The 17089-nt window shown below is 39.5% G+C and overlaps 1 protein-coding gene across 2 annotated transcripts in view; it reads left to right on the top strand.

Annotated features, from left to right (window-relative positions):
• SNRK (SNF related kinase) overlaps positions 1–17089 on the top strand; it is a 39954-nt gene that overhangs the window by 8795 nt on the left and 14070 nt on the right. For both annotated transcript variants that reach the window (XM_021386319.1, XM_021386320.1), the window contains exons 2-3: positions 4102–4200; positions 5442–6135. In XM_021386319.1, coding sequence (XP_021241994.1) covers positions 5547–6135 — 589 coding nt within the window. In that variant the 5' untranslated portion in view covers positions 4102–4200; positions 5442–5546. The remainder of the gene's footprint in view (positions 1–4101; positions 4201–5441; positions 6136–17089) is intronic.

Here is a 17089-nt window from a genome sequence, read left to right as displayed (position 1 = left end):
CACGCATGAAGCACGCATGAAGCACGCATGAAGCACGCATGAAGCACGCATGAAGCACGCATGAAGCACGCATGAAGCACGCATGAAGCACGCATTTCCCGTGTGATGGAGAAATTGCACCCCCTGACATTCATCCATGCTTGCTGAATGCTTTTGGAGACCAAACAGTGAATGTGAGCACAGTGAGATGATGGGTGATGTGTTTTAGCAGTGGTGGCAACGACATGAAAAATGACATGAAAAGCAAGCCCCATTCTGGATGGCTATGCACAGCTGTCGCACCCTAAAATGAAGAGCGTCTCGTTCTGCGCAAATCTGCTAATGGTGGTGACTGTGTTGAAAAATAGGGTTTTATTAGCTGAGATTTGCTCTGTTAAATAGTGTTCCTCTAGTGAGAAACTGAGGAAAAAGTTACTGCTTAGGCAGGATTATGGTAGCACTAAAAGCAAAATTAGTGAAAAGTATAAATACAGCAATTGTGGTATCTTAATTAGCATATTTACATTGTAACTAAGTTTTGTATGTGTATGTAATATCCCAGTTTTGTATCCATTTCCTACTAGCAAACAACTTTTACTTTAGTATGTCTAGCAACATTGTGTTCAGGTGTGGGAGCTTCATCTCTGAGCACTTACTTCTAATTCTGTGCTTTTAAAATTAGGTTTTTACTGAGCCTTTATATTAACTACTAATGAATCTACGTTAATTTCAGCTAACGAGACTGCAGCATTAGTAAATGTAGTTTAGTTTTCCAGCTTTGCTCCTATTGATTACTGTGTGACGTGTTTCTCTGTGGCTTAAGCATAACTGATTTTTGCTGGAATAATGTTGGCAGGTTAATGTTTATGAGTTGTAAACGTTTAGTTTGTACAAACATTGTTGAAAATGTGCCAAGTGAACAAAATACGTATGTATAAAGCTTTCCTCAGAGCTGAGTGTTGTAATTAGTCTGAATTTAAGTATCTACATTCTGTTACGTCTGGCTGGGGGTGCTTTCTCCTGTCTCCAGGAATGGAACCTTCTTAAATTTGGAAAAAATGCTAATTTAAAATGAATTGAGCCTTTTTTGGTCCATCATCCTTGCTTCTTCCAGTACCCAAGCCTTGATTTTTGCCATGCAGTAAGAAAGCTCTGTTTTGTGTGAATGCAGGTTACCTTTGAATCTGAGACTTAAAAGAAAGTCTCTCTTAAAGCCACGTCTCCTCAGAGACCTGTTTCATGGCCTGAGTTAGATTTGTAGGTTGTGATGAATTGTTCTGAATGGAGGCTTAATTCTTGAGGTTTGACTTAATATTCAGACAATAAATAGTCTGTAAGAAGTTGAGTGCTGCAGTTCATGGTGTTGATAGCTTCTATATTATAGAAAGTTCTCAAACTCTGAAGTAGTTTTGCTTAAGATATTAATTTAGGCTGGATTATGGGCAAAAACAGATTTGTGTGGATGATTGATGTCCCTAGTTGAAATTTAAAAAAAAAAGTTTTTTTTATAAATAATAGGGGTCTGGTTAGGGTGTGTGGTTTTTTTTGAATCATAAAATGGTTTGGGTTTAAAGGGACCTTAGTGACCATTTAGTTCCAAGCCTGTCATGTGCAAGGTTGTCATCTACTAGATCAGGCTGCCCAGGGCCTCCTCCAACCTAGACTTGAACTCCTCCAAGGATGGGCAGCCACAGCCTCTCTGGGCAACCTGTGCCAGTGCCTCACTGCTCTCTGAGTGAAGAATTTCTTCCTAACACCTAACCTAAATCTCCTCTCTTTTAGTCCTGTCACTGTCAGATAGCGTAAAAAGTTGTTCGCTCCCTTCAAGTACTGGAAGGCTGCAGTGGGGTCTCCCCAGAGCTGAACAACCCCAGCTCTCTCATCCCCTCTACGTAGAAGAGGTGGTCCAGCCCTCTGAAAATCTCTGTAGACCTCCTCTGGACCGGCTGCAAATCTTTCCTGTGCTGGGGCCCCTAGGCCTGGATGTAGTGCTCCAGATGGGGCCTCTAGGGCAAAGCAGAGGAGGACAATCGCCTCCCTCTCCCTGCTGTCCACCCCACTTCTCATGCAGCCCAGGATATGGTTGGCTTTCTAGGCTAGAAGCACAGACTGCTGGCTCATGCCCAACTTCTTGTCCACCTAAGCCTCTCTGGAAAGCTGCTCTCAGCAAGTTCAAAATGTGCCACGCGCTCCATCTTGTAGCCTGTTTAGGATTTAGATCAGTGGTATGGGGCACAGCTTCTGTCTTATATTGTTGAAGAACTATAATAAAGCATTATATGAAAACACTTAAGTGTTCAGTAGCAGTCTAAATGAACAGGGCAGGACAAAAAGTGTGACATAAACCAACAAATTAATCTAAGAAAGGATAAACCAGAAAATGTTAGGATAAGAGTGAGATGAATGTTAAAGCCTATGGACTGACCTCTGTAATAGGAATCGCAAACTCAGACTTGAACAAGGAAGAGCTGAAGCTGGGAAGGAACCTAAATCCGTGAGTTGCTTCAGAGAAGGGTAAATTAGAGTATGATAGTTTTTGTTTTGGGACAGATGGTGAATGTGAAGATGCACAACTTATCAGGAGACCAAAAACAAACAAGAAGTGGTTCTTCTCAAAGCATGTGTGCGTTTTACAGCTTAACTAGCTTGTTGTAGGGTGTTTGAGATACTAAGAATTGACATACGTTAATAAGGCACCTACTTGATTTCACCTGGATGGAATCCTCCAGATACTAACACCTGTTAAGGTTCTGAACCTGCTGAAGATAAGTAGGGTTTCATCATTTATTGTTGCATTTGCTTTTGTCCCAAGCCGTTCCCTTTGCGTCTTCTAATGGTTACTTACCAGGTAGGAAGCAGTTCAAGATGGGTTTTTGGTAGCATGCCATTGTCTAGTCTTGTACTTTCTGGGATAAGGCTGAGATGATATAATGTGATTCAGTTGATGGTGATAGGGGAAATTCTGTAAGACTAGCAGTGTGGGGTATGTTGAGAAGCAGATATTGCAACCCTACTGAAGCTTCAATCCCTTAAACCTTTTGTATGTATAATAACCCTTGGTGTACAGTTTTAACACTGTGGAAGGCAGGTGCTAAATTACAAAGATTTTCTGTTGGAAAAAGTATGGAGTCAATCTCACAGACCCAGTAATCTCAACGTGGTACAAAATTGCCCAAATGGGGAGGTAGTCTGCGCTTGCTGTCTCAGCACAGTGGAAAACTGTCTGCTGAGAGGTTCCCTTGGGTTTGAACAGGAGGAGTTGTTTGGAGCATTAGTTTTAAATCAAACCAAGAAAAACCTCATTTCTTCAGTCTCCTCTCAGATACATCTGGAGTGTTTGTCTTCCTTGGTTACATTTGCTTCCTTGCTGCTTTCCTGTTGATCCAACAGTCCTGCCCATATAGTTGGTCATAAAGTAGACTGAGAAGAAACCTGTGCTTCTTGACTGTAGGCGTCCTTACCAAATAGAATATGGATTTTTGTTCAGATTGCTCATCTATGCAGTATGTATTGCAAGATGGGGCGTGTGTCAATGCAGTACTTCACCTTTTTGCGTAAATAAGAATAGGCTTACTTTGATATGAGGTATTTGATACCTCTTAGAGGTAACGTTTAGGGAATTACTTGAAAATAGATTTGTTGCTACTGTTTTCCAGTGGGAGGCTCTAGGTTTAAATGACCATGCTCCAAGCGTGCTGGGAAACTCTTCTGGTTTTCACTATTGCTCTTAAGTTTTAGGCATTTTATTGTAGTCTTATGGATGCATAGTGTCCATCTGTACCTTGAATAGTCAAATCCAAAAAGAGGAAAAAATATTTTCTTTAACAGAAAACTAATCTGTTATTTCAGCACTAGATTGTGATGCTATAGTATCTGTTTTACAGTGGAGTTGTTCTTGGAAGAATGTCTGAAGTAGAGTGCTTAATAACTGAATTAAAAGGTCCAGTAGCACAAAATCAATGAAGCTTTGTTCTTTATAAAGCTTGATTAATATTCCTCCCAAAACAAACACCAGAAAATAACAACAAACAGCCCATGTTTATGTAATTGTTGCCCTTGCTCTGTTCCTTTGGTTAAATTTTGAGATTTCAAAAGCTGATTGATTTCATTCAAATTTTACAGGGGTGGAGGTGTTGAACTGAATTCCCACAGACTTTATGGAAGCAGACAGCTGGATAGAGAAGAGGTTATACCATGATTCCAGCTGGGAGAAGCAGTAAGGTGAGCTTGTTAAACATCAGACAATCCTCACAGGACCCCAAGCTTGTAATGGAATACATATGAAATCAGGTTCATTAGTTTACTGCCTGTGAAATAACTTGTGTAGCAGGGAGTGTTTTTAATTTAATGCTTACATTTCTGACTTGAGAATAGCTAATGTCAGGAGCTGTTTGCTTGCCAGCTTCCTTTTCAAAGCTTTCCTTTTTGAAGTTTTGTTTTGAAACTGAGAAAACGCATTCTAAAAAAGAAAATATATTATAAAGAGCTGTTTTCTGTTTCATTGAGTTGGCAGTAAGCCATCTAGTTTCCATATTTCTGGGTGCTTTGTGCTCAAAGTGGGATGAATGGCTAGCTTTTTGATAACTACAGGTTGAAGTTTAACAGTCTAGGTTACAAGCACAAGAAAAGTTTTGGGGATGAAGTAAAATACGAAGTAAAATGAAAATAAGGCATGAGACCTTCTGAAACAGGTTTGAATATGAATGTTCTGTAAAATGGACCTTACCTGTTGAAATGCATGCTGGATTTTGTGGTAAGCAGGAATTCAGCACAAACTGGACCTCCTGAATTGTCTGTGCTTCCTTTCTGTTCTTCTCCTGACTTATTGCCAGGACAGCTGAACATAAAAACTTTTTATCACCAGTTTTTATAACTCTAGTCAAAATATTTAACAAGACTTTTTTGTGTAACCCAAATGTTTTAATTTCAGCCTGTAAAGCTGTGTTAATTTGTGGTAATTACAGTATTAGTTGATAGTACTTAAACTCACATGTGTAACAAAATGAAATCTTGTATGTCAGTTTGTTAAATGGGAATTCACGCTGCATGAAAGAGTAAGCCGAAATCTAAGATAAATCAAACATATTCATGTAAATATTCTGTTGTCCAGCTGACTTCTGGCCATTAGAATAGCCAGAAAAGTTGCAGATTCTGGCTCTGTCAGTTTTAACAGTCCTTATAGTGCTGATGTCTTCATGTGTTTCTTACAAGAACGTGAATGCCACCCAGCTTCAGTGAAATTTTTGTTAACGCACTGTTGAAATTCACTTCGAACATACTGATAATGTGGCTTCAGAAATGTACTGGTCAAGACAGTATAACTAATCAAACTCTTTGCAAAAACTCCTGGAGAGCTCGTAAGTAATCTGTAATAACATGCCCATGTGACCTCAAGAGAATTACGGGATAATAGTTTTGCCTATTTCCATACAAATATATAATCTTGTCTCTAATTTTTTCAGGCAAGCTTGGCAGCGGCGATGGACTATTTATTTGCATCAGATACTCTTCTATGAAAAGATCGCAGTTCGAAAGAGCTAAAGCATTATTTCATCTTCTGAAACAGAATGGCGGGCTTCAAACGAGGATACGACGGAAAAATTGCGGGATTGTATGACTTGGATAAAACTTTGGGCAGGGGACATTTTGCCGTGGTCAAACTTGCTCGACATGTCTTTACAGGTGAAAAAGTAGCGGTAAAAGTAATTGACAAGACCAAACTGGATACTCTAGCTACTGGGCATCTTTTTCAAGAAGTAAGATGCATGAAACTAGTGCAGCATCCCAATATTGTACGGCTGTATGAAGTGATTGACACCCAGACAAAACTTTATCTCATCTTAGAGCTAGGTGATGGAGGGGATATGTTTGATTACATCATGAAACACGAAGAAGGTCTGAATGAGGATCTGGCAAAAAAGTACTTTGCTCAAATAGTTCACGCTATTTCATACTGCCACAAACTGCACGTAGTTCACAGAGACTTAAAACCAGAGAATGTGGTCTTCTTTGAAAAACAAGGACTTGTGAAACTAACTGATTTTGGCTTCAGCAACAAATTTCAGCCTGGAAAAAAACTCACCACGAGCTGTGGATCTCTCGCATATTCTGCTCCTGAAATTTTACTTGGGGATGAATATGATGCACCGGCAGTGGGTATGTCCTCTTCAAATTCAACAACTAATCTAAATGTAAAGTACCTCGATGTTGTACCACTCTGTTTTCTGTTTCAAGAAAATGCCATCTGTGGAAGCCAGCTAACTGGCAGGAAATGTTGTTATGATGCTGAAGTTACAGGTGACTTAGTGTTGGAGCATCTCTATCTTAAAAAGTTATTCAAATTATTTTTATATGGACTGATACAATTGTGTGTGTTGTAAATAACTTTAATAGTAAGGTGAATGCAGTACATGGATTTGAACTTGCTTTGTTCAAGGGCATACCTCCTTTCAGGAAAGTACCTGTGCTTAATTTATTTCTCTTGTTTAAATCTCCCCAAACCATTGATTGTTTTTTGTTTAGTTTAGCTACCTGAGAATGACCCTGTGAGGCCATGCTACTTATGTGTTCTGCTCTTAGGTGGTAGGAATCTATTTTTAGTACGTACGTACTTGGCTTTCACATGGAACAAGAAATTAAGAGCAACATTAACTCCCTGATCCCTCTCTGCTCTTTTCTAGCCTGAGAACTGAAAGTTCCTAGTTGATTCCCAGTTTAAAAGATAAGAGCAGTAGTCATATGTAAGTTGGTCTTCATGTAGCACCTGGAAAGTGGAGTGCGCTAGACTAATACAGGTACCATAGAATCATAGAATGGCCTGTATTGAAAACGTCCTCAAAGATCATCTAGTTTCAACCCCCCTGCTGTGTGCAGGGTCGCCAGCCACTAGACCAGGCTGCCCAGAGCCACATCCAGCCTGGCCTTGAGTGCCTCCAGGAATGGGGCATCCACAACCTCCTTGGGCAACCTGTTCCAGGTAATCGTCTTAGTCTTCTTTTAGGCCTCCTGCATGTGCAATTAGAAGTAACTTAGTTGCTTTTTAAAATATTGACGACAGTAAATAGTGTCCTGTGGTCATATCTGCTAGCTGAGGCAGCATTAACTGCACATTCAGGTACGTAACATTTCCAGTAGCTTATAGTAGTCACTGTATTTCTTGTGCTTGTGTGCTTGGTATCTGATACTTTTAGTCTCTTCACACTGGTGAAGACTGGGTACACCGCCGTGCCTGTATTTTGCTGTGCATAACATGTGGTGGTTTAAATGTTGAGACTGACTTTCAACATGTCCAAATCTTGCTGTGCTCCCCAATAAAGGGTAAGAGATTTTTATAGGCTGACAAGGTATTCTTGCACACTGTTGAACTACTAGTCTTGCCTTGTTTTTAATGTAAATACTTTCAGTTACTAGCTCTTATGGTCTTAAGGAGAAAGGATAAATTGGACTGTGTAACCAGTAGGTAGGAACAGTTAAGACAGGGAGGACAGGGACTTAGGAGGAACAGGAGTTCAGAATAGGCTTGTGGTTTTTGAAGGTCTGAACATTTGAGATGCTACTTTTAAATGGTCATCTTCTGGTGTTTATTTGTGGTCTTGTAAGTTTTGATGCTGCATTTCATATTCTGTGATGACAAATAATCTTTTTTTCCTACTGCAGTTTTATAAAACTTTGAAAAGTAGTTGGTGAAAAATTTGCAACTGCAGTGGTGGCTCTTGGTGGCTGTGCATCACAGCATTAGAAGGACGTTTGAGCTTTGGAGTGTAAGCTAGAGCAATCCACGTATTACACACAGATCTTGTGGGGGTTATTTCTAGAAATAAGTGCTGAAGTGGTGTGAATTTTGTTGAATCCTATATTTTTGGGCATTACTTGAAATAGAGAACAGTGTTTGTCTGAGAGTTGTCTTTCTGGGACTTTGAGAGATGCCTTTCTCTGTCTTGGGGAGTTTAAATCTGCCTTGAGTCCAAAAGCTTTGACCAGACAGTCTGAATTGAATTATATGATAATAAAGCGCACTTTGACCTCTTATTATTTTAGTGTAAGAATGGTGACATCATAGGAAACATTTCTTACAGTAATTTGTTAGCAGTTCAATCAACTTCTAAATGATAGCAGTAGAAGAAAATGATTGAATTGATTAATAGAGGTGTCTAGCAGTCTGGCTTATTGTGGATTGATGTGGACAGTAGAAAAACTTAGCTGAAAATGAACTTCTACTGTTGTTTAAGGATGCTAGCTCATCTGTGTTTCCCAGAATATTGAAATACGTATCAGTAGTCAGTTTTTGCTTGCTCCCCAGTGTACAGTGCCAGTTACTGGATACTAGATCCTCCAGCCTTGTCAGCAGATTGCAGGGCTTCTATTCTAACTTCTTTAGTGACAAAAAACAAAGCACCGCACTGCTTGCGTTTATCTAAAGTTGTCAAGTTTAAAAAAAAAAAAGCGCAAAACCGAAAGATATGGTTTTTGTTATGAGACTTATGACAAAAGTGGCATTTCTGATGTCTTAATCATATTAGAATGGCTGTAAAGGAAAATACCATTTACATTTCGTTGCTGCAAAGAGCTGAAATATTCAGGGCAAGCCTTTTATTAAGTTATATGCTTAAAATTATGGAAAAGCTTGCTTTATGAAATGTAACTGTTTCAGCTAGTTTAGAGATTAATCTGTCCTTTGTGATGCTACTTAAAAGCTTTCACACTTGAAAAGAGACTACCTAATTTAGGTCTGTCATTTCCTTTTGTGTTTAAGGCTATAGTTAAAGTGATGCAAGAAGAGCATTGGGCAACGATCATATGTTCCCAGGGCTTTTTAAAATCTGAGTGAGTTAGATAATGAGAAGTTCTGTTGCTCGGAGTTCCCATGTTGTTCTCACAATTTACAATTTATTCTACAGTGTGGGACAGGGATTGTTTATTTAGTGTTACTGAACACAGGCCTCTAAAATGGTACTGCCGTACACAAATAATGTTGAGTAATTAGTGATGGGGCCTCCAGTGTAGCAGTCTGTCCTCACAGTAATGCAAAGAGAATGGTGGGAGATGTTCATAAAGACGCGACTAAGGATGTTATGGTTACTCGAACTTGGTGCTGTTTGATGGGCAGCTTGGAGTCCAAATGCATTTTGCTGCCTCAGACCCACTTTGTCACTGCTGGAAGGATCGCAGGCTCTTCTGTTTTCTTTTTTAAATCAAGGATTGGTAGGGGCTTATTTGCATGTGGTGCTGCTGGAGAGTGTGGCCGTTCAAAGCTTCAGCCAGGTTTGTCTTGTGCTTGAGCACTGCTGAGCGTGCAGCTGACCTTATCTGGCCTGCAAGAAGCTCGTTCTGATGTTTCTGCCTGCATATAGCATTTTATTCACCAAGTAAATGACTGATGTAAGCATCGTGGCCAGTGGCTATGTACGGTGACCTCTTACCTTATGAGAATGCTGAATATAAGATTTGACAGGCTTGACTAAATGGGGAAAAAATAGTAAGATGTTTGTAAACCATACATGGTATTGAATCACCTAGCAGATCTGACAGCGTTTGATTTTTAGTAGGTTCAAAATTGGATTACAGCCAAACATGATAGAAATTAAGAGGTGAAGCAAAAACTCCCTTCAACAGCTTTTTCATTTCCAAAACTCCTTTTTTAATGTTACATCGCAACGTTTTTGGATAGTTGGGTGTGTTACACAGTAAGCTTGAAGATTTGAGGGTGCAGAAAGCTAAAATAACACAGTACGTAGCTGCTTCCAGCGTGTGGTTTTCCCCTTCCGTTTTGCTTGCATCAGTGCAGAGCTGCCCCTTCTCATGTGCTACACTCTGCATGGCTGCCCATTTGATGAGCTGATGTGGTTTGTTAATTTGACAGAAGGCTATTAATTTTTCTAGAGGCTTAACTTCTGCCAGGTTAGCAAACAGAGCTTTTTGCTTACATGGTGTTGAGCTGGTGCAAAGGAAGTGATGGGAGCTTGTGGCTTGCACTGGAATTCTGGGGGAAGCTGATAGGACCTGCCCTTTTTAGCAAGAAGCGAGTTTAGGTTGGGTCAGCTCAGCCTGGCTCGTTCGTCTTCAGCTTTCATGCGAGAGAAGCTCATTTAGCTGAAAATGACAGTCATTCATCAAGTAGCATTAACAAAGAATATTGGATACTGATACAGAACATGCAAGTGAAACTACAGAGAGGAAGCTGTTGGGATAGACTTCGGTTACTGGCATTTGTACTAAACCCTAACTTAAGTATAGGGATGCCTTTCAGTCATCTCACGGTGTTCATATGTGAACTGTTTTCACTGTATTTCAAACTGTCATGGAGAAAATACTTATCGTAATGAAATCTGTGTCCATGGGTAAGAAGCTTTATTTCATGTGTCTTGCAAACAACAACTCAGGTGACTTATGCTCATCCCACAACCAGCTAATTTGGTGACACAGATCTGGTGGGACCTAAATCAATGCTATACTACTTAGTTACAAACCAGATGCTCCAGTTTTGCTTGTTTAATCATTCATGTATAAAGCTGTTCATTTTTGTAAATAAAATAAGAACTATGCAATGTGCAGCTAAAACCTTTAGAGAAAAGATGGCAGTCAAACAAAATAGGAACTAAAGAAAATAGGCAATTGTCTTGAGAGGAGAAGTAAGCAATAGTTGCCAAACTGAATGAAAATAGAAATCCTTTCCAAAGATAAGAATAGTTACTGATGAGCATGTCTTAGTCAAATAAAATAACATATAGAACAGACTGTTTCATCAGACAGACAAGCTAATTATGAAAATAATTTGCTAAATGCCATTTGCTATTTATGCTCTTTTTTTTTTTTTTGGAGAGATAGGAGAAGGAAGAGATTTCTCTTAATTCTCTTGTCTATGTGTTCTAATAGCCATTTTAATTGGATTTGCAGAGCCTTAAAGCAGGAACACCCAGTTCTGCCTGTAAACTCTGGTAATGTTGTCACTGATTGCAAATGATCTCTGCCTTGGCCTTCTGCAAGGGAGAAGTAAATCCCATTTTACAAAAAACTTTAAAAATAATGGAGTCACCAGACAGCAGCATCTCTGGGAAGTGGAGAAGTCAGTATGCAAGCTTATTCAAAGTCATGGAATGCTGAAGAACGGAAAAGTGGTTCAATCACTAGAAATAGAATATGTACAAAAAATGTGATCTTTGTTCTTTACCCATGCTCTTCAGACTTAGAACTTGTCCAGTGTGACCATCATCCAGATTGGTCAACATTGCGTATATAGTAGTGTAGAACTACTTGTGATGCATACAAATGTCATGGTCATCTCTGTTACCCTTGTGAATTACGAGCCTAGACCTACTCCTGAGCCCAGGGGAAGTTCTGCTCCTAAATTCCAGTCTAAGTGAAGTAGCTCAGGCTGGGTGTTTGTGCCTGCCTTGAAAATAGACTTGAGGTACTGCCCAGTTGCTTTCTTCAAGAATGTGAAGAAGTGGATGATTTTTACATTAGAATTTCCACGTTTAACTCTGCACAGAAGTACTTGTTGTTGAAAGAGACTCAACATATCAGCAATCAGGGCTCATCTTCAGGAGGTCCCATGGATTCTGCTTTCTTCACAAATTTCCTCTGAAGAGGCTGTGGCGATGACATTCTCTTTACTTCTCTAACATAGTGATTGGAGTAATTGCCCATGATGCTGCCAGTTGGGATCCACTTCTATCCTTGATTTGATTCCATCTGCAGATACCTTTGCAGTGGTAAAAAAAATAACCATGTACACATTCTGATCTCCATAAAAGTTGATCTTTTTTTTTAGTTTTAAGAGGCTTGTCATGCAAGGTGGTTGACGTTCAGCTGTCTCTTACCCACTTCTCATTGAATGTTTACTCTAAACCCTGACTAAATTGCAGATTTTCTGTAGAAGGATCTGTCTTACCAACAGAACAATCTATGCTGTGCAGACTGCTCAGCAGTTCTGCTTCAGTTAGGAGGAAGAACTACTTGTTCCCATGAAGGTCTCAAATAACTTTATTAAGGGGACTCAATTTATGTAGCTGAATGCAAATGTCTGTTGCAAAAGGAGTATAGATGTTTAGCTCACGATCACAAATTCACGTAGCATATATAAAATGTGACAAGCGTCTGACTTGCAAGGGCTGGCAAACGTTTGAGCGAGCCTCTAACACTGAAGTTATTATGCCACAAAAATAAAGCTTGCTGAGATCCATAGCGCTTGTTTTAGGATTAAGTGATGAACTTTAGAAAGCAATATATGTCTAACGAAACGAATCCCAGCTCAGTGGTTGAGCCGATGAATGTGGATGCCGTTTGTGCAGCGTACAGACCCGAGCAGAACAGATGCTTGAGTGCCCTGTGTTTAAGGCAGGCACAGCACAGGCAGCTAATGACGTCCTTTGGTTTCCATGGCAGTGACTTCACGTTATGTAAGGAAGTTGCGTATACACAGCCCTGGTTGTCATGGCTCTGGGAATCCTGCTCCGACAGTCCTTTCCTGAGCAACAGTATTTAGTGGCTTTAAAAGCGATGAAATATCCTCTAGTGCAGTTGGCTAGCTAATGCTTTTAGAGTCTAACCTCATTTTATTCAGCATGTAACAATGATGACTTCAAGTTAGTAGCTCCCAATGTAAATGCTGAATTGCCTCTGAAGATCTTCTCTGTGCTTTTGAAAGAGACCCAGATTTTGGCCACTGCAGCATAAGCATTTCAGTATACTAATATGAAGTTTCACATGTAAATATGCTAAAGGCACACAACACCCCAGGCCTAAATTCTTCTTTTGCATTAATTTTCTGGAGAGGGTAAACTGGATAACATCTGGAGAAGAGAAAAGTAAGCAATCTTGATAAAGCTTACTCTAAGAGTAGCAGAAAAACTTTTAATTGTGTAAAAATTAATGCTTGTATCTGCTCTTCTAAAGGTGGGTTTCTGTAACCCTTCTCTTCCCTGTGCCCTTCAGTTAGGATTCTCTAATCTGAAATTGGGACAGGCACCTGGGTTCCAGGCTGTGAAAAGGAAATGTAAGCTGCAAACGCATGTTGATTCCTTGCCTAAGGCAAGCGGTTGTGCTTTCAAAAACAAAAACATGCTCCTTTATTTGGTTAACATATTGCAATATCTATATCTATCTATCTATAATTTATAAATATTAGGTGAACTTATTGCAATATCTAAAAGGTCTGTCCAGAGTCTGATTTTTGGGTCTTATTCTGCTTTCAGATCCTTGCTGGTACAGCCCCTTTGTGAACCTGTACCATTCTGTGGCTTCTGATTGCTTTTACATGTATTTCTGTGACTTCTAATAACATGCGAAAACAATAAGCTCTTTCGGCTGCTGCTTTTTCTCTGTGTTGACCCAAGTTAAGAACATTTACTTACCATAAAGGTTGCCCTTATTATATGTTTTTTTCTGAAAGTATGTGGAGATGTAAAGAAAAATTTCTGTACCCAAAAACCTTGAGTTATTTTTCTTCTACCCTTTCCCCAGTTCTTAGCTGGTCTAATAAGAGGTGTTCTTTCTGGAAACCTTGCTTTGAGATGTCAGGCTCTTATTTCACTGCTGCCACAACATCTTTCTAATCTGTACATATAGCTGCCTTGGCAAAGTTGATACCTCTGACAAATCAGAGCGCTGGGTCTTGACTGAAGCTTTCACTCAGTTTGATGTTTCTCCCCTTTTGTAATAGTGTAAGAGCACTCTTGGAGGTTTGGGAATAAAGATCAGGGTGCGTTACCTGCTCTGCGAGTAGAAGTGGTCTCTCCAGCAGAAGGAACTAATCTGCTTTTGCTACACCTGCAGTGTGAGCAGAAATCAGCAGTAGCAGGGTACATCATAAGAATGGACAGCATGCAATAACAAGTCCTGATTGTGGCACTCAGTTGGTTGAGTTCAAACAATCTCCATCTTCCCTAGGATCCTTGGGGTCCAGAGAACAGACAAGTTGTCTCATAATTAATTGGAAAGCATAATAGAACAGCTCTGATTGTAGCAGCAGAAAACAGTATGGCAGAGAACACTCCTGTGTCTGGCTTTGTATATTGCTTGGGGCAATATTAATATGCTGTAAACAAACTATAATAAAATAACATCTAATTCAAATCTTAGTAATGTCTCAAAGACAACCTCTTTTCAATTTCTCAGCTAAATGATACCGTTTTGGAAGCAGAGTATTCCAAAATGTAATGTGGTTATCATGTGAAATGGGAGACCAAAAGCCCACATCTCTAATGGAAGAAAGCACTTCCATTCTTTTCTAAAATTTGTGCTGTATATCTTCTGAAGTTGATGGAGAAATTTTCATCTATGGATCTCCAATAGAGAAAAGTAGAAAACGCAGCTACAGTATTGATTTTTTTTTTTTGCATGTGTAGAATGGCTAAAGATGAATAAATCAGTTACAATTGGTAATATTTCTCATGGATCTAGTTAAATGACTACAGTATATGCTGAATCTTCTAAAATTCAATGGAATTTAATCCTATTTTGGAATGGCTGCTTTGAAGGCTTCTAAATCTTGAATTTTGAGTCATGCTGGAAACGAGGAAAGCAAAATGTTCGAACTTAGCCATGTGTTGGGATGATACTGGGGTCATTTCACTTTAAAATAGATAGTTGCAATTAAGATTTCTAACCTTCAGCTGCAAGTAGCTTTAAGACATAAAACAAAACTCCTGTAATATTGCAGAACGTGCAGGAATTTATTTTGTCTCTTCAGGAAACATAAATGTAGAGAGATCTGCCAGTAAAAATCCTGTTGTCCAATTATATGCAGTGTTAAGTTGTAACAAGAAGATACTGTTACTACTCTACTTACTTTGTTTAGGATTGCATGTGGTGGTTGTCTGATACTTGGAATAGTTTGAAATATCATTGAGTACTCCAGTTCTTCACAAAGCATTTCTGTGTTTCTCTTGTTCTTGCACAGTTTGTGTGTTTCAAACAAGCGTGCTTTGAAACTTCGTTCTGTGTTTCCTGTTTTGTCAGTTTTTTACCACTTCCTTCACACTTGAAATCATCCTTCTTATGCTGGTGTGAGGAGAGGAAAACAATGGTGACTTTACAGCAGAGAGAAGCAACCCTGTGCTGGTTGAAATGAAGTGTTCAAGTTCAACGTGTTCACGCTATCAACGCTATTACAGTTCTTGGTGTGCTGCTTCGTGCTTCCATTTTCTTGAATAAACACCTGCCATGTGCTGTTTCAGGTGGGCAAAAGGAAGCTGCTGCTTCAGTGAGGCACTTAACGTGCTGGGTTTGGTTTAGGCCTTATCAGATCACCTCCCTCCGCCTGCTGTTAGCACAGCTCATTATTGTGACTAATGATTACTGTGATCGAGTTCTTTTTTTTATAAGATGTACAGAACGTTGCCTGAAATACTGGATGGCAAAAGACAGAGTGAGATTGGCCAGCACTCTACTTTTCCAGTCAGAAGAGAATATGAATTAAACTTCTGTGTCAATCTGTAACTCAAGATCTGTAGTCTGAGCTCAGGTCACTTCTAAATAGGACAAATGCTGCAGGAAGATTCACTAAACACATCGTCACTGTTTTTTAGTAAAAGAATCAAAACCCTTAAGTCTTTCCCGTATATGCTTAGTGGGGCTACGGCAACATGTACGCTCCCCATTGCATCTCTAACACGGTAACAGCTTGCAGTAGTCCAGAAAGAGAGCCTTATTAAAGATGTTGTCTCATTCTTTGAAGTGGTTGGTTGGTTTGGCTGTAGTTGAATGTGGCATTTCAAAGAAGTAACTGCATCTAGTTCAACTGATGCAGAGAGCAAGCTAGGGCATTTCCTTATTTGGGAGACTGCCTGTGGAGGGGCAGGGACAGAACTCTTGAATACATCTTCTTAATACGTCTGAAGCCATCCAGGCACTTAGCTCTGCTTCTGTAGATGAGAAGATGCTTTCCATAACGTGATGCTGGAGAGCTTGTGAAGGTGACCCGAAGGTGATATTTGTCATGACTTAAGGTCTGTGCAAAAAGGAGGGAATGTGTTAAGTCTTCCAGTTATGACTTTTTTTGTTTTCACATGGACATTAGAATTATTTAGGCACGCTATTTCATTGCAATCTCTCTTTCTAGTTATTAGTATATTTTTGGATCACCTTAAGCATGTCTAAATTATTTCTGATACCAAACAGAGCCACTTCAGTAGCCGTGACTATACATGCAATGAAGTTCTTTGGCCACGGGTATAGAAATAGGTTGTATGTAAAAGCTATGTAAATGTTTCTGCACCCAGCCACTTCTTGGCCACACCAGATGAGTGTCTGCTATGTCATCAGGCTAACAAAATATATATTTGTCAGAGAAAAGTGTAAGTTTTGCCTGTAGTATGTGAGAATGAGAGGTCCTAGCTAACCTAGTGTCCTTCACTGAAAGCATGAAATACCTTAGATAATGTGACTAGATCAAGCAGAAGGTTTTAAGCACCGTCTTTAGTTCATATTTCTTTTTCTTTCATACACACAGCGCCTTTTCAGTAACACAAAATGCATGGTAAAATGTCCCAAAGACTGTAGGAGGGACCTATGACTATGAGGTGAAAAATACAGTAGCTAATGAAAGAAAGATGTAAAATTCTCAGTTGTGTTTAATAATCAGTAATTACTCTTATTTGTCAAAACAAATAGTAGGTTAATGTATAAACTATATAGAATCATAGAATCACTAAGGTTGGAAAAGACCTCTAAGATGATCCAGTCCAACCATCCACCTACCACCAATATTCCCACTAAACCGTGGCCCTCTGTGCAACATCTAAACAGTTATTTCTTTGCATAGGGAGAGTTGGATTCTGCTTCTAGACTTTCTGATTCTTTACCTACGTGTTTTAGTTCTCCAGAAGTTATTGTTCCAAACCAAAATTTTAGAAAGAATATGTATATCCAGTAGAAGCCAACCACACAGCTGTGTGTAGTATGCTGTGTCACTCTTCTCGGATGCTAAGCAGAACATGGACTAGACACTGCTGTCTAAAGGAGGATACTCGGGGATGTTCAGCATGCACTCACTGCGGCTGGAACACTTGGAAGTTGGCTAGTTTCCTCTGCGTGTGGTTTCATGGAACTTTAATTGTTGCCTCACTGCTATTTCTGTCCTCTTCTTGGGACTCTTCTGATATTTTAAGCT

The sequence above is a fragment of the Numida meleagris genome, chromosome 2 (assembly GCF_002078875.1).
Source record: "Numida meleagris isolate 19003 breed g44 Domestic line chromosome 2, NumMel1.0, whole genome shotgun sequence".
In the NCBI taxonomy this organism is placed as follows: Eukaryota; Metazoa; Chordata; class Aves; order Galliformes; family Numididae; genus Numida; species Numida meleagris.
Note: the sequence above shows the minus strand (reverse complement) of the source record. Positions and strands in the feature narration are given on the sequence as shown.